General features: G+C 43.7%; 1 protein-coding gene across 2 annotated transcripts in view; it reads left to right on the forward strand.

The window, feature by feature from the left end:
- The window catches only part of PARN (poly(A)-specific ribonuclease), a 189,496-nt gene that overhangs the window by 9,752 nt on the left and 152,373 nt on the right, over positions 1-27,371 (forward strand). For both annotated transcript variants that reach the window (XM_050774092.1, XM_050774093.1), the window contains exons 6-13: positions 993-1,053; positions 7,746-7,911; positions 9,757-9,822; positions 10,559-10,597; positions 12,348-12,390; positions 14,968-15,048; positions 19,209-19,265; positions 26,028-26,105. In XM_050774092.1, the coding sequence (XP_050630049.1) occupies positions 993-1,053; positions 7,746-7,911; positions 9,757-9,822; positions 10,559-10,597; positions 12,348-12,390; positions 14,968-15,048; positions 19,209-19,265; positions 26,028-26,105 (591 nt within the window). The remainder of the gene's footprint in view (positions 1-992; positions 1,054-7,745; positions 7,912-9,756; positions 9,823-10,558; positions 10,598-12,347; positions 12,391-14,967; positions 15,049-19,208; positions 19,266-26,027; positions 26,106-27,371) is intronic.

Below are 27,371 nucleotides of genomic sequence, written 5' to 3' on the forward strand. Positions count from 1 at the left end.
AGCAATCTTCCTCCCTTGGCCTCCCTAAGTGCTAGGTTTGCAGGTATGAGCCATGGTGCCTGGCCTCCCTTTTGATCTTGATCATCGAGAACATTTAATTAAGATTTTGGGTCTTCATTATCTAATTTGAGGTGGATGTCAGTGTCTTATAACCTGTGTATGTAGGCTACATTAAACTTGAACCTGGGATGGGGTAATAAAATACATTTTAGTTCTATTTACAGTTTCCTAGTCAGTACTACAACAGTCAAGAGATCAGGAGCTTTCTGCCTATTGGGAGAATATCTGTTCACCCAGTGGATTTTTTTTTTTTTTTTATATATACAGAGTCTTGCTCTGTCGCCTGGGCTGGAGTGCAGTGGCTCGATCTCGGCTCACTGCAACCTCCTCCACCCAGACTCAAGCAGTTCTCCTCAGCCTCAGCCTCCTGAGTAACTGGGATTGCAGGTGCACATCACCACACCTGGCTAATTTTTGTGTTTTTAGTAGAGACAGGGTTTCACCATGTTGACCAGGCTGGTCTCAAACTTCTGACCTCAAGTGATGTGCCCACCTCTGCCTGCCAAAGTGCTGGGATTACAGGCGTGAGCCACTATGCCGGTCTACCCAATGGATATTTTAAAAATATTATGAAGCAGGCTGGGTGTGGTGACTCATGTTTGTAATCCCAGCACTTTGGGACGCCAAGGCAGGAGGGTCGCTTGAGTCCAGGAGTTTGAGAGCAGCCTGGGCAACATAGGGAGACCCTGTCTATAAAAAAAAAATCGTAAAACAAAGGATGTTTGTTTTGTAAGCTATAAAGGAGAAAAGCCCAAATGTTTTAAGCGGTTAATAGATTGTTTGTGGAGTAGAAATTCCTTGTATTGTGACCTTTGGCACATTGCTTCCTTGCCTTGTTGTCTTTGTTTTCTTGTTTGAGTTACTTCTTTGCATCTCTTTATATTCCTGCCACTAACATCCCCAAAACATGTGTTCTGTTTACTCTGTTTCAGAGCTCCAGCATTGACTTTCTAGCAAGCCAGGGATTTGATTTTAATAAAGTTTTTCGCAATGGTAAGATTATGGGTAACCTATCTTTAGAGCTTATAAACCTTCACAATGTCCTTAGGAAGTAAGTCTGGACTTGGTTGAGAATTATTATTTTGTGTCTGCTGAAACACAGTCTCAGAGTTCCAGCATACTTGTGTAGCCATGTGCAGCCTTAGAATTTTTAAAAACTTGCTTACTGTGATTTTTTTTTTTTTTTTTTTTTGAGAAGGAGTCTTGCTGTGTCACCCAGGCTGGAGTTCTGTGGCGTGATCTAGGCTCACTGCACGGTCCGCCTCCCAGGTTCACGCCATTCTCCTGCCTCAGCCTCCTGAGTAGCTAGGACTATAGGCACCCGCCACCACGCCCGGCTAATTTTTTGTATTTTCAGTAGAGACGGGGTTTCACCATGTTAGCCAGGATGGTGTCGATCTCCTGACCTTGTGATCTGCCTGCCTCAGCCTCCAAAAATGCTGTGATTACAAGTGTGAGCCACCACGCCCAGCCTACTGTGATCTTTTAGGGAGAAAAAAAAATCAGCCATGAGCTGAACAGAATAGATGCTACTTCATTTAACTGTGATAAGGCCCTTCAAACTCCTGTTTTTATTGAGTGCAGTTTATTCTACCACTGGTGTGGCATAGTGGCCTAACTCACCACCTGTGGGGAATGCTGCCTTGTTTTCTTTCAGTGTAACAAGAGGTGTGTACTTTACAAATATACTGTATTCCAGTAATGCTGTAATGAAAACCCTCTTTGCCAGCTAGTGCATATTTATTTTTATTTTATTTTTTATGTTTGTTTTTTGTAACACCTCTGCTGGCAAGAATTATTTTGAGACAGGGTCCCACTCTGTCGCCCAGGCTGAGTGCAGTGGTGCAATCATAGCTCACTGGAGCCTTGACCTGCTGGGCTCAAGTGATTCTCCCACCTCACCCTCCCGAGTTGCTGGGACTACAGCTTTGCGCCAGCCTGCCTGGCTGATTTTCATATTTTTTGTAGAAATGGGATTTTGCCGTGTTGCCCAGGCTGGTCCCAAACTGCTGTTCTCAAACAATCCACCTGCCTTGGCCTCCCAGCGTGCTGGGATTACAGGCGTGAGCCACCACACCCTGCCTCCCTGTTGCTTTTTTAATAGTTGGAGACAGTATCTTAGTTTCTTACGAGAGAAGGAAAGTACGGAGACTGCACGATTGATAATAGCTAACTTGCTAGGGTGATGGCCTGGGGAGCACCTGAGGAAGGGACTGTGTATTGTTCATTTCACATCCCCTTGCATAGCATGATTTCTTTTCTGTATCACCAAATATTTAATGCAAGTGGGTGCATGAGTACTGGACATCAGAGCGTTTCAAATTGGTTTTCCTTCCTCTTCATTTGCTTCTCCAAAAGTGTTTAGGAAGACCGTGCTTTTTGCAGTGGTATTAAGTATGTACAAGGTCAATATTTTAATTTAATTATTTACATAAATTTTGCTTTTTTTCCCCCATGGTGACTGTAGAATTAATGAATGAAGGAGGGAAGGAGGTTTATCTGAACAAGAATAACTGAACTTTTCTCAGAAAAAAGTACATGGGCCTCAAATGAATTCTCCTCTTCTCAGCAGAACCTCTTTGCAAGGTGTTTAGTACCCATGCCATATTGGTGTTATTTTTTTTTCTTTTTTTTTGAGACAGAATCTCACTTTCAGGCTAGAGTGCAGTGGTGTGATCTCGACTCACCGCAGCCTCCGCTAACGGGTTCAAGCGATTCTCATGCTTCAGCCTCGCGAGTAGCTGAGACCACAGGCACACGCCGCCATGCACACCTGATTTATGTATTTTTAGTAGATAGGGGGTTTCACTATGTTGGCCAGGCTGGTCTTGAACTCCTGACCTCACGTGATTCACTCACCTTTGCCTCTTAAAGTGCTGGGATTACAGGCATGAGCCACTGGGCCTGGCCCATATTGTTTTTTAATTACTTCAGTGGTGCTGCATCTTAATTTTTGTTGATTTCGATCTTTGGAGGTAATGAAAACAAACTTTTTTTGAGCCAAAACTACTTCACATAGTGACTGAACCAGCAGAGCAATACAGTTTGGGTATTATAAAGACATTTTTTTTTATTAGTCTCGTACTTCACTCTGAAAGCCATCATAAAATAGAAGTTCCAAATGCATTTAGAGCATTGTATTGGACTAGTGGCAGCATTTCTTGAAGGAACCACTTTATCCGGTACTCGTATGGATGCGTAGTTCTAACTTTTTTTTTTTTTCATAGAAGAAGAGAAACAGCCAGATTGGAATGTGCCTCCTTCTGTTTTATAGTCATGCCCTGGAATATTTTAGTCACAATAGTTAGGACTCCCAGGTCATCCATACTACCAAGCCTCATCCCATGCTGTTGTAGATATGCTCTAAATCTGACTTACACCCTCATCTCTCCATTTGCAGGACTTTCCATTCAGGCTCTGTAAATGTCAGGCCCTTTCCTTACAGCAGTCTTCTCTCAAGTTCCTTTGATTTCCTTGTCTGGAAGGAAACCAGGTGACTCCTCTTGTTAGTTTCCCCCTGTAGCCTTCTCCATCCCTGGTGGTTTTCCCTCTCACTCTTGTCTTCCTCTGGCCAGGCTGTGCTAGGTGTCCTCCTCGTTTCCCCATGCCACCTTCAGACACCTGAATTTTCTTTTCTTTTTTTTTTTTTTGAGACAGAGTTTTGCTCTTGTTGCCCAGGCCGGAGTGCAGTGGTGCGATCGTGGCTCACCGCAACCTCCGCCTCCCGGGTTCAAGTGATTCTCCTGCCTCACCCTCCCAAGTAGCTGGGATTATAGGCATGTGCCACTATACCTGGCTAATTTTGTATTTTTACTAGGGAAAGTTTCTCCATGTTGGCCAGGCTGGTCTCCAACTCCTGACCTCAGATGATCCACCTGCCTCGGCCTCCCAAAGTGCTGGGGTTACAGGTGTGATCGCCGCGCCTGGCACCTGAATTTTGTTTTGTACAGGAGCCGCCATTCTCAGGCTGTCACCAGCTCTGCAGCCCCTCTCTGTGCTGACTCCTGTAGCCGCATCGTGCATCATAGCCTTGGCTTTGATGTGTTATCATTCTCTCCACTCCTGCCCTTCTCTGGGTGACTTTAGTATCCTCAAGGATAACCAGCAAATGATCTGGTCTGTTTCTTGACCAGGTGGTCAGTAGTCTTTCTTTCTATCTGTCTTTAGTCCCCTATACCAGTGGCAGTGTCATGGATCTTAGGGTCAAAAACTGCACCTCTCATTTACTATCTTTTTTTTTTTTTTTTTTTCCGAGACAGGGTGTTGCTTTGTCACCAGGCTGGAGTGCATTGGCACATTCATGGCTCACTGCAACCTTGACCCCCCGGCCCAAGTGATTCTCTAACTTCAGCCTTCCGTGTAGCTGGAACCGTAGGCGCACATCATCATGCCCAGCTAATTTTTACGTTTTTTATAGAGACAGGGTCTCACTATATTGTCCAGGCTGGTCTCAAACTCCTGGGTTCAAGCAGTATTCCTGCCGCTACCCCCTAAAGCTCTGGGATTATAGGAATGAGCTGTTGTGCATGGTCTCATTTATTGTTTTTAGTGTTTTTAATGTTTCTTTCTTTGAGAGTACTACTTCTTGTGCTTCTATATCACTTGCTCTGGTACCTATTTCAGCAATCTGTTGACTTACATTGCTTTTTCACTATCTGTTGCCTTCCCTGCTTCTCCTTTGAGTGTGTTCTCTTTATATCATACCAGGAGGCACATGATGTCATTTGTCCTGTTACTGCTGATGTTAACTTGGACCACTTTTTTTGCCAGTTAGTTTTAGCATCCATTGATAATTCTTGCTTTAAGCAGTTATCGTTGACAGATGGTGGTTTTCTGCATTCATTGTTCTTTCTACAAATTCCTTAGTGTCCCTTGGCTTTGTTGTTATTGTTGTTTTGAGACAGTCTCACCCTGTTGCCCAGGCTGGAGTGCAGTGGCGTGATCTTGGCTCACTTGCAACCACCACCTCCCAGATTCATGTGATTCTCCCACCTCAGCCTCCTGAGTACCTGGGACTACAGGCATGTGCCACCATGCATGGCAAATTTTTGTACTTTATGATAGAGAGGGCATTTTACCATATTGAACAGGCTGATCTTAAACTCTTGATCTTAAGTGATCCGCCCTCCTCAGCCTCCCAAAGTGCTGAGATTATAGGCATGAGCCAGGCTCCCGGCCTCCCATGGTGTTTTTTTTTTTTTTTTTCTGGGAGATGGAGTTTCGCTCTTGTCGCCCAGGCTGCAGTGGAATGGCACAATCTCGGCTCACCGCAACCTCTGCCTCCTGGGTTCAAGCAATTCTCCTACCTCAGCGTCACAAGTAGCTGGGATTACAGGCATGTGCCACCATGCCTGGCTAATTTTGTATTTTTAGTAGACACAGGGTTTCTCCATGTTGGTCAGGCTGGTCTTGAACTCCCGACCTCAGGTGATCTGCCTGCCTCAGCCTCCCATAATGCTGGGCTTACAGACATGAGCAACTGCGCCTGGTCCCCATGGCTTTTAATACCACCCATATCCCAGTGATAACTAAATTTATATTTCAACACCTTTCCCTTGAGCTTGTAACTGCAAGTTTTAATTTGTGTATACCCTTAGATGATTTGATATGTCTGTGGCCGGGCGCAGTGGCTCATTCCTGTAATCCCAGCACTTTGAGAGGCTGAGACGGGCAGATCACCTGAGGTCAGGAGTTCAAGACCAGCCTGGCTAACATGGTGAAACCTTGTCTCTACTAAAAATACAAAAATTAGCTGGGCGTGGTGATGGGTGCCTGTAGTCCCATCAACTTGGGAGGCTGAGGCAGGAGAATTGCTTGAACCTGAGAGGTGGAAGTTGCAGTGAGCCGAGATTGTGCCATTGCATTCCAGGCTGGGTGAAAGAGCAAGATTTAGTCCTAAAAAAAAAAAAAAAGAAAAAAAATAGTATGTCCAAAAGGTAGCTTTTGATTTTCACTCCTTGGACCCCAGTACCTATTTTTCTCTTCTTTGTTTTTACGTCAGTTAGTGGCCCTACCATCTTCCCAATTGCTTGAACCAAAGAGCAAGGTTTTTTTTTTTTTTTTTTTTTTGAGACAGAGTCTCACTCAGTCACTAGGCTGACATGCGGTGGCATGATCTCGGCTCACTGCAACCTCTGCCTCCTGGGTTCAAGCAATTCTTCTGCCTCAGCCTCCCAAGTAGCTGGGACTACAGGCACACGCCACCATGCCCAGCTAATTTTTGTATTTTTAGTAGAGATGGGGTTTCACCATGTTGGCCTGGATTGTCTCCATCTCTTGACCTTGTGATCCACCTTCCCTGGCCTCCCAAAGTGGTTGGATTACAGGCATGAGCCATTGCGCCCGGCTGCAAGGTGTTTTTCCTGATTTTGCCTTTCCCTTTATCCTTCATCTCCAGGATATCAGTTACCTCTTATGTCTAGAAAATCACTGTCTCCATCTACCCTGCCACCTCTGTAGTCAACGCCAGGGTTACAAACGACAGCCCACTGCTTGCTCCCTGTTTTGTAAATACGATTTGTTGGATTCCAGCTATGCCTGTACATGTACATTCTGTGTATGGCTGCTTTTGTGCCACAACAGCAGGGTTGAGTATTGCAACAGAGAGCCCCATGGCCCACAAGCCTAAAACATTTACCATCAAGCCTTTTAAGAAAAAGTTTGCTGGCCGGGCGTGGTGGCAGTGACTCCCACCTGTAATCCCAGCACTTTGGGAGGCTGAGGCGGGCGGTGAGGTCAGGAGTTCGAAACCAGCCTGGCCAACATGGCGAAACCCTGTCTCTACTGAAAATACAAAAATTAGCCTGGTGTGATGGTGCACTCTTGTAAATCCCAGCTACTCCGGAGGCTGAGACAGAATTGCTTGAACCCGGGAGGCAGAGGTTGCAGTGAGCTCAAATTGTACCATTGCTCGCCAGCCTGGGTGACAGAGTAAGAGTCTGTCTTAAAACAAAAGAAAGAAAAAATTTGCTGACCTCTGATCCAGCTCTTGTTTCTTGCCTGGATAATTGCTCCTAACTTGTTTCCCAACTTCCACTCTCAGAGTAGTTGTCATGGCCTTTTAAGCATTATGCAGGTAGGGTAATTATCTTGCTTAAAATCTTCTAATGTTATCCAGTCACTGTTAGAATAATGTGCATTTCTTACCCTGGCCTGTGAGGGCCTGCAGAATCTTGATCCATACTCTCTCCAATCTGATGCTGTACCATTCCATTTTTGCTCACGACGTCTGGCCACACCAGCTCCTTGCTGCTCCTGGAACAGTCCAAGCCATTGCCATCTTCTGGGTATTCATACTTGTTCCCCTACCCGAAGGATTCTTCCCCTAGCTCCTTTCATATCCGAATTATTCTCATCCTTTGGGTTTTCCCTTACTTTCCTGATTATCTTGTCAGAAGTAGTTCCCTTCAGAGAAGGATGCATCAGCTTGTCACTGTTCATTCCTCAGTGCCTAATATGATGCTTTGGCAAAGCATAAGTGCCAGATAAATATTTCTTGAAAGAAGAATGAATGAATGGATGAATGATAAACACATTTCAAAATCACTTGCCTTTCTGTTCATTTTTTGAGATGTAGTTAAATATGGTAAATCTTTCCTGAGTAATTTAGACTCTTTGGTTTGTTAAACAAATTTTATGTTAGACAGTTACTTCTGCTAATGTGTTCTTTTTAAAATCATGCTTAGGAATTCCATATTTAAATCAGGAAGAAGAAAGACAGTTAAGAGAGCAGTATGATGAAAAACGTTCACAGGCGAATGGTGCAGGAGCTCTGTCCTACGTATCTCCTAACACTTCAAAATGTCCTGTCACGATTCCTGAGGATCAAAAGAAGTTTATTGACCAAGTGGTGTAAGTTCCTAAACTAAAACTAAGCGTGCATTGTGTGCTGTATATTGGGGCATGACAGGCATGTGTATCTCAAACCTCTGCTTTGCAAACATAGTATACACACAGGTGTGACGTTGTGAATGGCAGGATGTAATTGTGGCATATTAAAAAAAATTTTTTTTTGTTTTATTTTTGAGACAGTCTTGCTCTGTTGCCCAGGTTGGAGTGCAATGGTACAATCCTGGCTTACTGCAACCTCTGCCTCCCAGGTTCAAACAATTCTTGTGCCTCAGCCTCCTGAGTAGCTGGGATTATAGGTGTGAGCCACCACACCCAGCTAATTTTTATATTTTTAGTAGAGCCGAGGTTTTGCCATGTTTGCCACGCTGGTCTCGAACTCCTGGCCTCAAGTGATCCGCCCGCCTCAGCCTCCCAAAGTGTTGGGCTTACAGGCGTGAGCCAGCGTGCCTAGCCGGCATATTCAAATTTGTGCAACAGCAACAAATTGTAAATAGAGTTCCATGTATTGTACTTGGATTTGCTACATGTCACTAGGCACGAGATTTCAGTACATGGGCAGACCTGCATGGACTTTTTTTTTTTTTTTTAATTAAATAGAGACGGATCTCACTGTGTTTCCTGGGCTGGTGTCAAACTCCTGAGCTCAAGGGATCTTCCTGCCTCGGCCTCCCGGAGTGCTGGGATTATCGGCCTGAGCCATTGCCTGGCCCCTTTTCTTGTTTTTTAAATGCTAATCAGCTGACTTCTAAAACTTGCATGTACTGAATACCTGACAGCCACTGTCCAATGTCCTTGAAGGCAGAGTAGTGGATCAGGCTTATCCAGCTTGCAGCATGTCCATGTTCTCTTTGCTTGCAGTAAAGGTGCTGACAAGCAGATATGATCTTGGACAAGTGTCTGGTCTTGCTTAGCTTAGTTGTTGGTGTAACCATTTTACTGGGAAAGTCAAAAATTAAATCACTTGTACTGACGAGTCCTTGAGAAGTTGTCACTAATTAATAACAGCAGTAACCCTCTTCCCCCAAAAATATGCCAAATAAAGCTTTTTTTGTTTCATTTTATTTATTTTTTGAAACAGGGTCTCACTCTGTTGTCAAGGCTGGAGTGCAGTGGCGTGATCACAGCTCACTGCAGCCTCAACTTCCCAGGCTCAGGCGATCGTCCCACCTCAGCTTCTGAAGTAGCTGGGACCACAGTTACACTGCACCATGCCCAGTTAACTTTTAACATATTTTGTAGTGAGGGACTCTCAGTATATTGCCCAGGCTGGTCTCGAACTCCTGGGCTCAAGTGATCCCCCCCAACCTCGACCTCCCAGAGTGCTGGAATTCTATGCCTAGGTCAAAATAAAGCATTTTTAAAAAAGTCTTTGAACTAAAAGTTATAGGGTAATTTGGTAGAATTACATTGTCACACATTCTTATATTTATTTATTTATTTATTTATTTATTTATTTATTTTTGAGAGGGAGTCTCGCTTTGTGGTCCAGGCTGGAGTGCAGTGGCCGGATCTCAGCTCACTGCAAGCTCCGCCTCCCGGGTTTATGCCATTCTCCTGCCTCAGCCTCCCGAGTAGCTGGGACTACAGGCACCCGCCACCTCGCCCGGCTAGTTTTTTGTATTTTTTAGTAGAGACGGGGTTTCACCGTGTTAGCCAGGATGGTCTCGATCTCCTGACCTCGTGATCCGCCCATCTCGGCCTCCCAAAGTGCTGGGATTACAGGCTTGAGCCACCGCGCCCGGCCACATTCTTATATTTAGACTGTTTTTGGTTGTGATTATTTTCTTGGTTGATGACTTAATTCCTTAAAGGTACTGATGGTCATGGTCTATTCTAATTCTTCAGAGAGAAAATAGAAGATTTATTACAAAGTGAAGAAAACAAGAACTTGGATTTAGAGCCATGTACCGGGTTAGTTGTCCTGAACATTTCTGCGTGTTCTTTTTTCGGAAAGGTAGATGATTTGTGGCATTTGATGCATCTAGTCTTTTCAAAACACCTTTATAAAGGGTCTTATTATTATTGGTATGTTCTCAAGAATTAAGCACTAACTTTAGCGTTACACAGTGGGGATGACTGTGTATACTGAGACACTGAATGAATGCTTTGTCCTATACCTGGAGCGGAGAAAACTGTTGTGCAACCTTGACTTTCAGTTATGCCCAAGAGTGGCATAATTACTTTGGCCTTGAGGAGTGCTTAGTACATGAAGGCTTCAGAAGAAAGAATTCACTTTCAGGCTACTTCTACCCTTTTAATTTCTCTCTGCATTTAAAAAACATTAGCATTTCAAAGAGTCAGTAACGTGATTGTCTTTTTCCTTTTACTTTGTGAGGAGCTTCACAAAAGTATTTTAATGCGTCTGTCTACTTTAAACTCTCTTTATGCAGCCGCAGGAAGCAATATTTTGATTAGACAAGAACTTCTACCTCTTCAATAAAAGCAGTATAATATTAAAGAAAATTTTAGAAGACAAGTGATGAGGAATTCCCCCCACGTCAAATAACCTGCCTATTTTTGTTTGCAAATTACCTGTCAGTTCTAATGAAGTCTCTTTTTAAAGTGAAATGCTTCTCAACAAATGCTTGATCAGTTTGGATTTACTTCTAATGAACCAAAATCAATACCTTTTTTTTTGTTTTTATAGGTTCCAAAGAAAACTAATTTATCAGACTTTGAGTTGGAAGTAAGTATTTATATTGTATGCAGGAGCTCTTTGGGGGACCCAGGATTTAAAGACTAAATATAATCTCTTAGCTCTCATTTCCTTTTTGAAATTCTGCGGTTCTCAGTGATTTGACCCCACCAAGTTCCCCTGCTTTCTTAAGTTGAATACTCACTTAATTTTCTTTTGTTACTGTTTTTTAACAGATGCTTGAAGGCTTCTTAAAATAATTATCACTTTGGTGCATCCATTAAGCTATGGATTGGTAGTGTTTTTGTCCTTTGGGGGTATACAATGAATATTTGGTTTTCAGACCTAGGAAATACTCAGATGAATGCTTTTGGTAAAGCAAGAGTTCTTAGGGTGAGACTATGGATGGGTTTCAGGAGGTCTGTGAATCCCCTGAAATAACATCCAGACGTTTGTGTGTGTATTTTTCCAAGGATGTTTCCCTTGGTTTCCTTGTGTTTGCAGGTGGGTCTTCAATTCAGAAATTGAACATTGACATAGACAGGTGGACATTTCCATTTGACTTTGGGGACCTTGTTCTTCCATTGGAATCTACTGGTGACATGTATACTGGGAATATACTTTGAACACAATAGGAAAAGGCTGTTTAGTTTGCCCACACTCCTTTCCTGTCATGTCATCCTTGCAGCCTACTCCACCTGCATTCCACATCCTTCTCCTCGTTGGCTGATGCAAACTGTTAATACCATGCAAAACTACAGCAGATTTGACCATCTAAAACCTCCTCTTTATATGCCCCGTGCAATCTAAAAAGACTTTCAGGCCGGGTGTGGTGGCTCACTCCTATAATCCTAGCATTTTGGGAGGCCGAGGTGGGCAGATCACCTGAAGTTAGGAGTTCAAGACCAGCCTGGCCAACATGGTGAAACCCCATCTCTACTAAAAATACAAAATTTAGCCGGGCATGGTGGCACATGCCTGTAATCCCAGCTACTTGGGAGGCAAAGGCAGGAGAATCACTTGAACCTGGGAGGCAGAGGTTGCAGTGAGCCAAGACTGCAGCTCGGTTCTCCAGCCTAGATGGCAGAGTGAGACTCCATCTCAAAAAAAAAATAAATAAATAAAATAAGACTTTCACAATTTCAGTTAGGAAACATTTTTATATTTGGAAGAAAGATTTGACTCTGGTAATGAGTTGACTATATTTTGAGATGTAGGACATTTTAGAAAATGCCTAAGTCCTGGCTGGGCGCAGTGGCTCACCCCTGTAATCTCAACACTTTGGGAGGCCAGGGCGGGCGTATCACAAAGTCAGGAGATTGAGACCATCCTGACTAACACGGTGAAACCCTGTCTCTACTGAAAACACAAAAGATTAGCGGGGCGTGGTGGTGCGCTCCTGTAGTCCCAGCTACTCTGGAGGCTGAGGCAGAAGAATGGTGTGAACCCAGGAGGCGGAGCTTGCAGTGAGCCGAGATTTCGCCACTGCACTCCAGCCTGGGCAACAGAGCAAGACTCTATCTCAAAAGAAAAAAGAAAGAAAGAAAATGCCTAAGTCCTAAAAAAATTAATTTGAAAGTCAAATCCATGTTTATGTGTTTACGAGCAAGGGTAAGGAAACATTTAGCAGCTGAAACGTTATAAAATAAATGTGCTGTGAAGTCTTCATTGTAGTGATAATTATTTCATAGTTAATAAAACTTACGTTACTTAATTTATAGCTGGATGGTTGCTAATAAAATATTTTGGGATTTAGCTGTCATTGACTCATCTACAGATACCATGTTTTTCTTTTCTTTAGGTATCCGAAAGGCATTCATGTGGAGACTTTAGAAACTGAAAAGGTAACCCCAAGAATTATCTAGCGCTAACATTAAACACATTCATTGTTACGCTGATACGGGTTTCGTTTTTTTTTTTTTCTCAGGATCTTGCTCTGATTGCCCAGGCTGGAGTGCAGTGGGGTGATCACAGCTCACTGCAGCCTTGACTTCCTGGGTTCAGGTGATTCTCCTACGTCAGCCTCCCAGGCTGGGACTTCAGGCTCGTGCCACCATGCCTGGCTAATTTTTTATATTTTTAGTAGAGACAGCGTTTCGCCCTGTTGTCCAGGCTGGTCTTGAACTCCTGGGCTCAAACATTTTGCCCGCCTCGGCCTCACAGAGTGAGCCACAGCAGTGACCTGAGCCACTGCCCCCAACCCCTAGTGTGCTGAAAGTCAGAATTTGTACCTTGTCTATGCTTGCTATGAGCTGGGTAACCTAGGGTAAGTCATTTGACCTCTTTAAGCCTCATTTTCCTCTTCTGTACATTGGGGCTGAGCATGATAACAGTGATCTATACTTTCTCATAGCCTTTTTATGGTGATACTGTGGGTAAGCGGAAGTGATGCTTTGTAAACTTGAAAGTATACAAATGTTAGTTTGTATTCTTAGTATGGCAGAAAGCTATAATGGTACATGTGAAGAAATGGCTTCATGTTGCGTGGGTAGATAAAACTAAATTTTAGAATCCTGGTCGTAAGCATAGCTATTGTCTTGGGTACGCAGGGTACACTGATAGAATTGTGATGGATAGTGGGTGGCTAGTGGTGGGTTCCTTCTGCAGTGTTTGAATTTTATAATTGTTGTTGCTCTTAAGTCAGGTATAAAATTAGAGATTAAATAAAGTAGAAAAATAATCTTGATAGATGATTTATCTTTAGTGGACACAAAATATGTATGAGGAAGAAAGCACTAGTTATCTGACACGTTGGCAGAAAATCCAGGGTTTTTTCTTACGTTAATACAACATATAGCTGGGCGCGGTGGCTCAAGCCTGTAATCCCAGCACTTTGGGAGGCCGAGGCAGGCGGATCACAAGGTCAGGAGATCGAGACCACAGTGAAACCCCGTCTCTACTAAAAATACAAAAAATTAGCCGGGCGCGGTGGCGGGCGCCTGTAGTCCCAGCTACTCAGGAGGCTGAGGCAGGAGAATGTGGGAACCCGGGAGGCGGAGCTTGCAGTGAGCCGAGATCGCGCCACTGCACTCCAGCCTGGGCAACAGCGTGAGACTCCGTCTCAAAAAAAAAAAAAAAAAAAAAAAAAAAAAAAATACAACATATATGTGTAAGTTTTGTTAATGTTAATACAACATATGCATTTTACTTTAAAACTCTTCAGAAATCGATGTTCAAATGCAACATAACTTTTTTAGTATTTGTCATAGGAAATGTCTTATTCTCACAGTCTGTTGATATTTTTAACTGATGTCTGTTGGGTTGAATTAGTAAACTGTAGGAAAATGTCATGGAAACACAGAGACAAAATTTGGTTTGTAATGCATCAGCTCAACTTATGTTGGCATTTCAAAGTGTTTTCCGTTATATTTGGCTCATGAAAGACTGTAGTGACTGGGCATGGTGGCTCAGGCCTGTAATCCCAGCACTTTGGGAGGCTGAGATGAGCAGGTCATTTGAGCCCAGGAGTTTGAGACCAGCCTGGACTCATGGTGAAACTCTGTCTCTACTAAAAATATAAAAAGAAATTAGCCAGGCATAGTGGTACATTCCTGTAGTCCCAGCTCCTCAGAAGGCTGAGGTAGGAGGATCACCTGAGTCCAGGAATTTGAGGCTACAGTGAGCTGTGATCATGCTGCTGCACTCCAGCCTGAGCGATGGAAGTGATAACCTGTCACATACAAAAAGAAGTGTGTAGTTACAAAAATTATAACTTCTGGCTGGGCATGGTGGCTCATGCCTGTAATCTCTGCACTTTGGGAGGCCAAGGTGGGCAGATCACTTGAGGTCAGGAGTTTGAGACCAGCCTGGGCAACATGGTGAAACCTTGTCTCTACTAAAAATACAAAAATTAGCGGGGCATATTGGTGCGCACCTGTAATCTTGGCTACTCTGGAGGCTGAGGCAAGAGAATTGCTTGAACCTGGGAGGTAGAGGCTGCAGTGAGCTGAGGTTGTGCTACTGCACTCCAGCCTGGGTGACAGAATGAGACTGTCTCAAAAAAAAAAAAAAATTCTAATGGCAGCAGAAGTCTGAATTTTTTGGATTAAGTTGCCTCTAGAAAATTGTGTATCTGTGGCCGGGCGCATGACTCACACCTGTAATCCCAGCACTTTGGGAGGCTAAAGCGGGTGGATCACCTGAGGTTGAGAGTTTGAGACCAGCCTGACCACCATGAAGAAACTCTGTCTGTACTAAAAATACAAAAATTAGCTGGGTGTGGTGGCACATACCTGTAATCCCAGCTACTCGGGAGGCTGAGGTAGGAGAATCGCTTGAACCCAGGAGGTGGAGGTTGCAGTGAGCCGAGATCGTGCCATTGCACTCCAGCCTGAGCAACAAGAGCGAAACTCTGTCGCCAAAAAAAAAAAAAAAAAAAAAAAAAGGAAAAGAAAATTATGTATCTGCTTTATGTTTTTTAGAAGGAGCGATACATAGTTATCAGCAAAGTAGATGAAGAAGAACGCAAAAGAAGAGAGCAGCAGAAACATGCCAAAGAACAGGTAATTGGGCTATGTTAGTTCTTGGGGGGTGAGAAATGGCAACATAAATATTGATTTATTCCTGTCTAGTTCAGATCATATGTTGGATTCAATTTAATGAATAATTTTCTTTTATAGAACAATTGAATTGGCAGAAAAACCTGGACTAGAATAAGGGGAAGTTAGGTTTAAGCATGAGACATAGCCAGCAAAGTGAGTCTGACGTCACTGTTGACCAGTGTCTACTTAAACCAGTCCTTGAAGAAAGTATTCTTGATTCTCATTTAGCTTGTGTGTCACTGCCCTTTAATACTGCCACGTCTAACTTCATGTATAGTTACTAGTTTTCCTTAAACCAAGTTCAAAGCACATGATCTGACAGATGAGGATGACATGCTTAGGTTGTGCCATTGGAACATCATCCTGCTTGCTATATGAAGAATGGTTTTGAGTGAGTAAGACTGGAGGCAGGAGACCAGTTAAGCTGTGGAGTAACCTAGCTAGGAGATGTTGGTGACCTGGCGTAGGATAGTAAGTAGCAGTATAGATGGGATCTGGAGATATTTGGAAGGTAGAATCCATGGAATTTATGACTGGATGTGGGTGGTGGAGGAGGAAGGGGGAAGGAGGAAAATGCTTATGCCAGACATTTGCACAATGGGGTAGATTGCGTTCCGTTCACTTGGAGGAGTTGGCTGGAGTGACATTGGTCGGGGGAAAGGTGGAGGAGAGAGGAGTAGGTTTGCATGTGGATGAATGTCATGCTCATACGTACATTAGGCGGGGTCACTCCTGATTGACTCAACCAGTAAAGATACAACGACCCACTTTGGGAGACAGCATATTACCTGTACGGAGAAAGATGAGCAAAAGGTGCTGCCTGTGGTCCCTGTCCCCCATACTAAAAAGGAAAACGCAGAAACAAAAGGTGCCAGTTAGAAGCCAGGTACGGTGGCTCATGCCTATAATCTCAGCACTACTTTGGGAGGCTGAGGCAGGAGGATCACTTTGAGCTCAGTAGTTCGAGACCAGTCTGAGCAACATAGTGAAACCCCATCTCTACAAAAATACAAAAATCATCCAGGTGTGGTGATATGCACCTGTGGTCCTAGCTACTTGGGAGGCTGATGCTGGAGAATTGCTTGAACCCAGGAGGTGGAGGTTGCAGTTGCAGTGAGTTGAGTTTATGCTACTGTACTCCAGCTTGGGTGACAGAGTGAGACGTTGTCTCAAAAAAAAAAAGAAACGGTGCGAGATGATTGCAGTGTGTGTTGTGTGATGTGACTTCACTTAGGAACCAGTTCTAGGCCACAGCTCAGGGCTTTGGTATTCTGCAGCTCTCTTCTGAGAAGACGAGGCAGAGAGCCTCACACGTCCTCAGAATCCAGGAGGCGATGAGGAACTGTTTCATGACAGCCTCCCAGGAGTGACAGGCAAGGGGGTGGGAGCTGGCCTCATAGCTGCTCCTTAGAAGCCTGTGCCTCCCACTCTTCCCTCCTGATGTGTTCTGCCAAGATGCAGATGAGTCTGTAGCCAAGACGCAGATTAGCCTTTACCTGCATGACCTGTTTTGATACATGCGAGGCCACCAGGGCACCATGGCGTCCCCTAGAGTGGAAAAAGATGTTCCCCCAGAGTGGAAAAAGATGTTCCATTCTGGTTTTGACCTGATGAGATTTTGGGTGTTTTCAGAACATGCAAGGGTGGATATCCTCTCAGCAGGTTTGTCAGTGTTGAGCACAGAAGAGAGGTGAGGGCTAGGCATGATTGTCATTGGCAGAAAGACTGGGACTGGATCAGAGCAACTGAATGAAAAGAGGATCTGGGACTGAATCCTGAGGATGAACAGCATTTAAATGATAGGCAGAAGTTGACAAAATGTACCAGGAGATTATTGTGGTACACAGCCAAGGGAAGCAGTGTCAGCTCCCATGTAGGGGTTAGGATTGAGACATGGCTGGATTCAGCCCTGGCAGTAGTTTTTTAAACTATAATTAAAACAGTTTTTCCTTATCTCTACTAAAAGAACAAAAAAATTAGCCGGGCGTGGGGGCATGCACCTGCATTCCCAGCTACTCAGGAGGCTGAGGCAGGAGAATTGCTTGAACCTGGGAGGCGGAGGTTGCTGTGAGCCGAGATCATGCCACTGCACTCCAGCCTGGGCGACAAAGTGAGACTCTGTCTCAAAAACAAAAAACAGAACCAAAAAAGCAATTTTTTTGTTTGTTTGAAACGGAGTCTCGCTTGCAGTGACATGATCTTGGCTCACTGCAACGTCTGTCTCCTGAGTTCAAGCGATTCTCCTGCCTCAGCTTCCAGAGTAGCTGGGATTATAAGTGCCCGCCACCGCTCCTGGCTTTTGTATTTTTAGTAGAGATGGGGTTTCGCCATGTTGGCCAGGCAGGTCTTTAACTCTTGACCTCAGGTGGTCTGCTTTCCTCAGCCTCCCAAAGTGCTGGGATTACAGACGTGAGCCACCATACCTGGCCCAAAAAAACCAATTTTTAATTGTGGTAAGATACACATAACAAAATGTATTATGTTAACTATTAAATGTACAGTTCACTGACATCAAGTACTTTAACATGGCTGTGCAATCATCACCACCATCCATCTCCAGAATTCTCTTTATCTTGCAAAACCGAAACTCTGTACTAATCAAGCAACTCACCATCTCCCACCCCAGACACCCCCCCCCCCCCGGCAACCACTACTCTACTTTTTGTCATATGAATTTGATCACTCTGAGGACCTCATGTAAGTACAGTATTTGTCCTCCTGTGACTGGCTTATTTCTCTTAGCATAGCATCCTCAAGGTTCCCCATGTTATAGCATGTGTCAGAATTTCCTTCTTTTTTAAGGCTGAATAATACTCCATTGTATGGCTAGACTACATTTTGTTTATCCATTTGTTTATGGACACTTGGGTTGCTTTTGACTATTGTGAATAATGCTTTTGTGAACTCAGGTGTGCAAATACCTATTTGAGTCCCTGCTTTCAATTCTTTGGGGTATATACCCAGAATGGAATTGCTGGGTGATATGGGAATTCTTTTTGGGATGAACCTCCATACTGTTTTCCTTAGCTGCTGCACTGTTTAGCATTTTCATCAACAGCACACAGGTTCCAGTTTCTCTACATCCTTGCAAATACTTGTTAGTCTTGGGGTAGTTTTTTGTTGTTGGTTTTTTTTTTTTTTTGGGTTTTTTTTTTGAGATGGAATTTTGCTCTTGTTGCCCAGGCTGGAGTGCAATAGCACGATCTCGGCTTACTGCATGCAACCTCCGTCTCCCGGGTTCAAGCGATTCTCCTGCCTCAGCCTGTGGCATAGCTGGGATTACAGGCATGCACGACCACGTCTGGCTTATTTTTTATTTTTAGTAGAGATGGGGTTTCACCATCTTGGTCAGGCTGGTCTCGAACTCCGGACCCCAAGTGATCCATCTGCCTCTGCCTCCCAAAGTGCTGTGAGCCACCGCGTCTGGCCAGTGTTGGGGTTAGTTTTAAGGAGGTGAGCAATTTCAGTGAGCATGAAGCCAGAGGACTGGAAACACCTGGGAATTAAACTGGAGAAGTCCTTCAAGTTAGCTTTGATGAGATAAGTAGAAGGGGCGGTAGTCTGAGAAAGCTTAGAGGAGGGGAGCGTTTTCAAGATAGGAGAGACACTGAGCCAGTTTCAACACTGCTGGAAAGAATATAGAAGAGAAGAAGGTGGGTGGGAGAATTTTGTAAAAATGTATTTTTCACGGAAAAAAATCAGGAATTATGAAAATGCTTGATTTGATCAGTTAACTGCCAGATGGGTTTCCTCAGAATTGCATGTGTTACTGAGTTTAGCCTGCAGGTGGCGACTTTTTAAGTTAGTGTTTTTAAGATACCTTGAAAGACTTGAAAATGTTAAAGAATTCAGTGAAGTAATGGGTAAATCCTAAGCATTGTTATTTTAGTAACTAATGAATAATTTTCCATTTGTTCATTCTACTTTCTAAAATAGAGGAAAAGTATGTGCGTAGATCATTTTAGATGCAGATGTTTGGAAAGATAGGCACAAAGCACAGGAAACTAAAGCTATCTAACTTGATACAAAATTTCAGTGTCTTTTTTTCGGGTAGGTTTTTAATTCATTCACATAAGGAATATTTATACATCAGTAATACTTGTATATTTTTTTTTAATTAGGAGGAGCTGAATGATGCTGTGGGGTTTTCTAGAGTCATTCATGCCATTGCTAATTCGGTAAGTGAGCCAGACTTTTTAGCAAGATTGCAGAGCATACTATTTCAGGTGAAGTATCTAATTATCATTGCAGATTAATCATTTCATCTCATTTAGAATGTTTACCTGGTATGAAGGAAGAAGTTAGAACTTCATCAAGATAGACTATTGTTATAATGCACTTGGTGAGACATTATTGCTAAATTATATTCAAATCAATTTTCAGAGAGCCTTGCTTGAAAAATGCTTAGGAGGGTTACACTATGTTGTCCTTATATGACTACATGGAAACCAAGTTATTCTCAAAACCAGTAAGAAGTCGAATAAGAAAGTAAGGAATAAGGGGAGAAACAATAGATATTTGACTGAAGGTGTTTTGTTCCCTAAGTAGAAGAATCTAGAGGGTAAAAATAATGATGTCTTTGTTTATGCTGCATAAATGTAATTGAATCTTATTCTTAATAATATTTGATACGTTTTAAAAAGATATTGGCCATTTGTGTAAATGTTCTAGGGGACTCTATGATAGATATGATGGGTGTTTTTCCTTGCTTTGTGAGGTCTTTCTGAAAACAGGTGGCCGGGCATAGTGGCTCATGTCTGTAATCCCAGCACTTTGGGAGGCTGATGCGGGTGGATTGCTTGAGCTCAGGAGTTTGAGACCAGCCTGGGAAACGTGGCGAAACCCCATCTCTACTAAAAATACAAAAATTAGCCAGGTGTGGTGGTACATGCCTGTGGTTCCAGCTACTTGGGAGGCTGAGGTGGGAGGATCACTGGAGCTCGGGAAGTCAAGGCTGCAGTGAGCTGTGATCATGCCATTGCACCCCAGCCTAGGTGACAGACTAAGATCCTGTCTCAAAAAAAAAAAAAAATAAAACAGGCATCCACATCTTGTGCAGGTGAACTGGGTCATGCTGCTGGTTGTTCTAGACAGACAACTTGCTTGGATGCTAAATTGCCTGTAGTCTAGGACATTCTCTTCTTTGAGCACAGCCCTTGGAGAAGGAATCATCTTGTACCTTAGATGCTGAACTTTGCATCAGGGAAGCTTTAAGGCCATAGAAACCCTCTCAAAGTTTCATGCTGTCTCACTGCTGGCTGCAGGCTTGTAAACACAGGGGCGCTGTAGGGGAGGCCCCCCACTGTCTTCATTCCGGAATAAACAGAGGTTTACAGAGCCTTGTAAAAGAAGAGGGTTGGCTCAAGAGGACCTCTCTCGCTCAAGTAAGTGGGGCGATTAAAGTCTAATAGAAAGTTGGATAGATCCAGATAGAAACAAAGCTGTGAGCCTGTTCAGCAGTGGCTGAGATTATAGGTATCCAGAAAAGCAGAATTGAGTTTCTGGTTCCATTTGCTCATGTTGTGCAGTCCTTGCTAGCAGACTTCAGATAAGTGATGGTTTTGATTCAGGCGGGCCCTAAAATTCAGAGATACGGAACATCAGTTGGTTTTGAGCTCTTCTGTAGCCATCATGATAATTTAGTCAGCTTTTCTGAGATTGGACATTTGTTTGCCTTACACACATTCAGATACCTTAGTTTGCTGTACCTGTTTTCTTTTCTCTGACATCTTTCTTCTACAGAATATTCATAACATGTTGCTGACCTTTGGTAGTCAACATCCCAAAGCATACTACAAAAAAGCCCTGTTTATTAGCAATCCGGACATTAAAAATTTTTGAGTCTTCAATGAAAGTTGACTAAAATAAGATGCATAAATCCCATACCTTAAATATGTATATTTTTTGAGCTGGAGCCTCACTCTGTTACCCTGCTGGAGTGCAGTGGCGCGATCCTGGCTCACCACAACCTCTGCCTACCAGGTTCAAGCAATTCTCCTGCCTCAGCCTCCCAAGTAGCTGGGATTACGGGTGCCTGCTACCATGCCTGGCTAATTTCTGGTCTTTCACCATGTTGGCCAGGTTGGTCTTGAGCTCCTGACCTCAAGTGATCTGCCTGCCTCAGCCTCCCAAGGTACTGGGTTTACAGGCGTGAGCCACCGTGCCCGGCCCTATAACTTGGATACTTTTGAATGATATTGATTGCTGTTTTGTCAGAAGTCCCCCAGTTGAAATTTGTCTCACATTTTCTAATGACTGATCTGAGGATATATGGTTTGGCAAGAATACCACAGAAATGATGGTTCATGATGTTGTTGTTTTTTTTTTTTTGAGAGGGAGTGTTGCTTTGTCGCCCAGGCTGGAGTGCAGTGACGCGATCTTGGTGTACTGCAAGCTCCGCCTCCTTGGTTCACGCCATTCTTCTGCCTCAGCCTCCCGAGTAGCTGGGACTACAGGCGCCCACCACCACACCTGGCTAATTTTTTGGTATTTTTAGTAGAGACGGGGTTTCACCATGTTAGCCAGGATGGTCTCAGTCTTCTGACCTTGTGATCCACCTGCCTCGGCCTCACAAAGTGCTGGGATTACAGGTGTGAGCCACCGCGCCCTGCCCATGATGTTGATCTTGATCGCTTGGTTAAGGTGGTGTCGGCTGGATTTGTGTTCTGTGAAATTAACTTTATAGTTAACAAATTAACTATATCATTAAATTATAGTTAAATTAACTATATAGTTTAATTGACTTTATAGTTTATAAATATCTTAGGGGAGATACTTTGAGACCATGAAAATCCTGTTTTCCCCCAAACTTTGCCTACTAATATTATCGTCTATCAGCATATCTTTCCTGCAGTAGTTATTACTGTGGTATTCTGATGGCAAGTTTCTATTTCCTTCGTCCTTTCTACATTTGTTCTTGGAATTCTTCTATAAAGAAAAAAATGGGCTGGGCATGGTGGCTCAAACCTGTAATCCCAGTACTTTGGGAGGCTGAAGCGGGCGGATCACTGGAGGTCAGGAGTTCGACACCAGCCTAACCAACATGGTGAAATCCCATCTCTACTAAAAATACAAAAATTAACTGAGCATGGTGGCACACACCTGTAATCCCAGCTACTTGGGAGGCTGAGGCAGGAGAATCGCTTGAACCTGGGAGGCGGAGGTTGCAGTAACCTGAGATTCCATTGCACTCCAGCCTGGTGACAAAGTTGAGACCCTGTCTCAAAAAAAAATGGGGGGAAAAGAAAAAAATGTCTTTTTCCCCTGTTTATTTATGTACTTACTTAATTTTGAGACACAGTCTCTCTCTGTTCCCCAAGCTGGGAGTACACTGGGAGTACACTGGCTCACTGCAGCCTCCACCTCCCGGGCTCAAGCGATCCTCCCTCCTTGGCCCCCCGACTAGCTGGGACTAAAGGCATGCGCTACCACATGCGGCTAATTTTTTATATATATTTTTTGTGGAGAGGAGATCTTCCCATGTTGTCCAGACTGGTCTTGAACTCTTAGGCTCAAGCAGTCTCCCCCACCTCACCCTCCCAAAGTGTTTGGGTTATAGGCATGAGCCACCACACCCAGCCCTTTCCTGTTTATTTAATTGTTTTTATGTATATGAGTATGAGCTCAGGGATTTTTTTTATTCTACAGATTATTATCTAGTGTTTTTACTGTTTACTTTGTTGCTTAAATTGTACCACCTTTGACCATTGGAGCTTCTTTGACTTGGCTCCTGTGTCCTTTGAACAAGCACCCTGTCCTTTTCTGAGCATTTCCTTGCTTTCTGGTATTCTTGTAGTTTCTCTGGCTCAGTTGTGGAATGAATGACTTCTCCATGGAGCTTTGGTCCCTTTTAATGGGGAATGAAATTTAGAAACCAAGATCTGGCCCTAGGTTACTGCTGTGATATTATTGCTTCTAAGCCCTCTCACTGGACAGAGCTAAGAAGCATATGTATGTAGACCTAGGCATGTACACACACCGCTATATTTCTGTGTCTCTCTGTGTATGTATGTGTGTGTGGAGCTATATAAATGTGTATGTAGCTGGGCATGGTGGCTCAACCCTGTAATCCCACACTTAGGGAGGTCAAGGCAGGAGGACTGCTTGAGGCCAGTAGTTCAAAACCAGCCTGGGCAACGTGGGAGACCCCGTCTCTACAAAAAATGTAAAAATTGACTGGGTGTGTGTCTGACACCTGTAATCCCAGCACTTTGAGAGGCCAAGGCGGGCAGATCACGTGAGGTCAGGAGTTTGAGACCAGCCTGGCCAACATGGTGAAACCCCGTCTCTACTAAAAATACAAAAATTAGCCGGTGTGGTGGTGCCACCTGTAGTATCAGCTACTCAGGAGGCTGAGGCAGGAGAATCTCTTGAACCTGGAAGGTGGAGGTTGTAGTGAGCTGAGATTGTGCCACCGCACTCCAACCTGGGCAACAGAGCAAGACTGCATTTCAAAAAAAAAAAAAAAAATTAAAAAATTAGCCAAGAGTGGTGGCACATGCCTGTGGTCCCAGCTATAGGGGAGGCTGAGGTGGGAGGATTGCTTGAGCATGGGAGTTTGAGGCTGCAGTGAGCCATGATGGTGCCATTGCACTACAGCCTGGGCAACAGTGAGACCCTATCTCTAAATAAATGTGTGTGTGTGCGCACGTGCGCATGGGTGTATCCACGCCTTTATACCGATACCTCAGATTCCAGTACAATACCACATGACTTATTTTTAGCTTCCTCTCTTTTCTTATTTGTGCCTTCTTTCTCAACAGTGAGAAATCCAGTTCCTTTTACTTCCATTATGTTTATTTGTTTAAACCTGGTATACACATAAAATAGCTTCAGAGCTACTAACCCATACCTCGTGAGAAGTACATTTATTGATGAGATTATAACACTTATGATTTATGTGCAATTCTTTTTGTTTTTAGCTTTACATTATCTAGTCAAGATGCTCTTTTTTTTTTTTTTTTTTTTTTTTTTTTTTTTTTTTTGAGACGGAGTCTTGCTCTGTAGCCCGGGCTGGAGTGCAGTGGCCGGATCTCAGCTCACTGCAAGCTCCGCCTCCCGGGTTTACGCCATTCTCCTGCCTCAGCCTCCCGAGTAGCTGGGACTACAGGCGCCCGCCACCTCGCCCGGCTAGTTTTTTGTATTTTTAGTAGAGACGGGGTTTCACGGTGTTAGCCAGGATGGTCTCGATCTCCTGACCTCGTGATCCGCCCGTCTCGGCCTCCCAAAGTGCTGGGATTACAGGCTTGAGCCACCGCGCCCGGCCGATGCTCTTTTCCAAGTTAGTTTGTTTCTTCTTAACCTTCAGTGTGATTATGGTAGTCGTTTATAATACAGTTTGGTTCATTTCTTAGTGTTTGCATTCCATTTGGGGTTGCCTGCACATCTTTTCTGTGGTTTCAATCAATGTTCATTATTTTAGCTTAGCATAGGTATTCAGAATGTACAACAATACTGAGCCAAAAGGACAGCTTCTCTGTTAGATTTGGGAGATTTTGTGTAGGATTATTTCAGATAATGTGTAGTCCCATGAGTCAAGCAGTGTTACACTGAAGGTCCTTTGGGACATAGTAAAAAGCTCCATCGTGGTAACCTGATTTTTTTTTTTTTTGAGATGGAGTCTGGCTCTGTCACCCAGGCTGGAGTGCAGTGGTACGATCTCAGCTCACTGCAACCTCTGCCTTCTGGGTTCAAGCCATTCTTTTGCCTCAGCCTCCCGAGTAGCTGGGATTACAGGCATCTGCCACCACACCCAGGTAATTTTTTGTGTTTTTATTAGAGACAGGGTTTCGCCATGTTGGGCAGGCTGTTCCCGAACTCCTGACCTCAGGTGATCTGCCTGCCTTGGCTTCCCAAAGTGCTGGGATTACAGGCGTGAGCTACCATGCCTGGCCCCTGATGTTTTATGTTAAAAATGGTGTCAACTGGCTGGCTAAATCTAAGTTGATGTTGCATTTTGGAAGTTTAATTTTTGTCAAAATGGACTAATTTGTTGCACATGTAGCATAAGACAGACACACTGTCCATTGCACGAAAAGGGCTGCCAGCGCATATATTGTATTTCAGTTGGCTGAAAGGCAGTGACTTTTAATGGATACGTGTTTAAGAACATACCCCATGAATTTTGACATAATGATATAGGAAATGCAATTCTGTTTAATATAGTTAGAAATTAGTTTTTTTTACCTTTTAGCATTGGTATGAATGTATCTTTTAAAATAAGTGGGTTGTTTTAAAGGATGCAGCCCTAAAATTTGTGTTTAGTTTTGTTCCCAAATTATTTGACAGTTTAAGGGAGTCAATGCTTTCAGATTTTACTGTTTTTTTTTTTTAGACAGATTCTCATTCTGTCACCTAGGCTGGAGTGCAGTGGCACAATCTTGGCTCACTGCAGCTCTGCCTCCTGGGTTCCAGCGATTCTCCGGCCTCAGCCTCCTGGGTAGCTGGGATTACAGGCATGCACCACCACACCTGGCTAATTTTCTATTTTTAGTAGAGATAGGATTTCGCCGTGTTGGCCGGGCTGGTCTTGAACTGCTGACCTCAGGTGATCCACCCACCTTGACCTCTGAAAGTGCTGGGATAACAATCGTGAGCCACCATGCCCAGCCCAGATTTTACTTTTAAAAAAACTTTTCAATCAAAATTTTACTACTTCTGATGCATGAGGGTGGCATAATTAATAAAAATTCAAGAAAAAGATCAGTGACATCAAAGTCATTTGGAGCTTTCACTTTGCCTTCTGGAGTTAACATTCCAAAATGGAGGAGGAATGAAGCCAGCTCAAATTTGCTTATTTGTACTTTGTTTTTGTTTTCGTTTTTTTTTAGTGTGGAAAGCAAGTTTAGAACAAAGTCCTCTTGGAATCTGAACTATACATCCTCAAACCCCAGTATAATTTTGAATGTACAAGTCTTTTTTCTAACCTTGACTTTCTTTAGGGAAAACTTGTTATTGGACACAATATGCTCTTGGACGTCATGCACACAGTTCATCAGTTCTACTGCCCTCTGCCTGCGGTAAGTGACCTGTTGGTCTGTGTTAAATATTAGCAGGATGCTTTTTATCCGAAAAAATATTATGATGCTTTTAACTGAGAAACTGTCCTCTACTTGGGTGCAATTTCCTTGTATGCAGCATGTTCCCAGACAGAATCTTATGTGCTCAGTTGCACTTTTTTTTTCCTTGAGACGTACTTTTGCTCTGTTGCCCAGGCTGGAGTGCAGTGGCGCAGTCTTGGCTCACTGCAACCTCTACCTCTCGAGTTCAAGCGATTCTCCTTCCTCAGCCTCCTGAATAGCTGGGATTACAGGCACCCGTCACCATGTCCAGCGAATTTTTGTATTTTTAGTAGAGATGGGGTTTCACCATGTTGGCCAGGCTGGTCTCGAACCCCTGACCTCATGATCCGCCTGCCTTGGCCTCCTATAGTGCTGGGATTACAGGCGTGAGCCACTGCGCATGGCCACAAGCTTTTTTATTAAGGGATCTTCAGTCACTGCCATTGCCAGAGAAAGATTAAACATTTGTTTCATCGTCTTAATGCCAGTAGTTTGCTCATTTAGTGCTGGGCAGGGATTCCCAGGCCACAGGTGTGGGCTGCTAGTTTGGTCCTGCTAAAATTAGACATAGCATGGCCATTGAAGATAAGTGGTGGCAGCTGAAGTGAGTCCAGTCCTACAGAATTCTTGATCGTCCCTGCTAGGCTGCTTCCCTTAGATTCTCTGCTGACCTCAGTAGTGCTTTTTTCAGTCTTTGAGCCAAGTTGCCTTGGTTGACCAAAGCACAAGATGCTTTGGTTCCCCTACTGGTTCTCCCTCTTCTGCTCCATACGATGTACGTGGCCTCACGTTACTTGTCCCCCGCCACTCTGTGCTCCACTCTCTCTTATTTCCTCTTCATCTTTTTTTGTCTTTTAGTGATCTCACTGACTTTACAGCTTCAGCTGTAGACACCAACATCTTTATCCCCAGCTGTGGTCTCTTTTCAGATCCAGGTATACATTTCATGCTGGACTCCAGAAATCCCTACCTGGATAGCCCCCAGACTAAGTGTTGTATTGAATTGACGTGGCTCAAATGAGATATTTCACTTGTACTTCTTTTCTTTCTTATTGTCTCCAAACCACTTCTTTCTCCTCATCCCATTACCATAAGTGATTCCCAGTTACCAACCCTGTTTTTAGCATCAGTTTTGACTCTAGCTGTCCCCAGATCTGGTCATTTCCAACATCCTGACAATTTTATCTCCATGCCCTCTCTCACATCTGGTTTCTTTTCTTTTTT

The sequence above is a fragment of the Macaca thibetana genome, chromosome 20 (genome assembly GCF_024542745.1).
Source record: "Macaca thibetana thibetana isolate TM-01 chromosome 20, ASM2454274v1, whole genome shotgun sequence".
Taxonomy (NCBI): Eukaryota; Metazoa; Chordata; class Mammalia; order Primates; family Cercopithecidae; genus Macaca; species Macaca thibetana.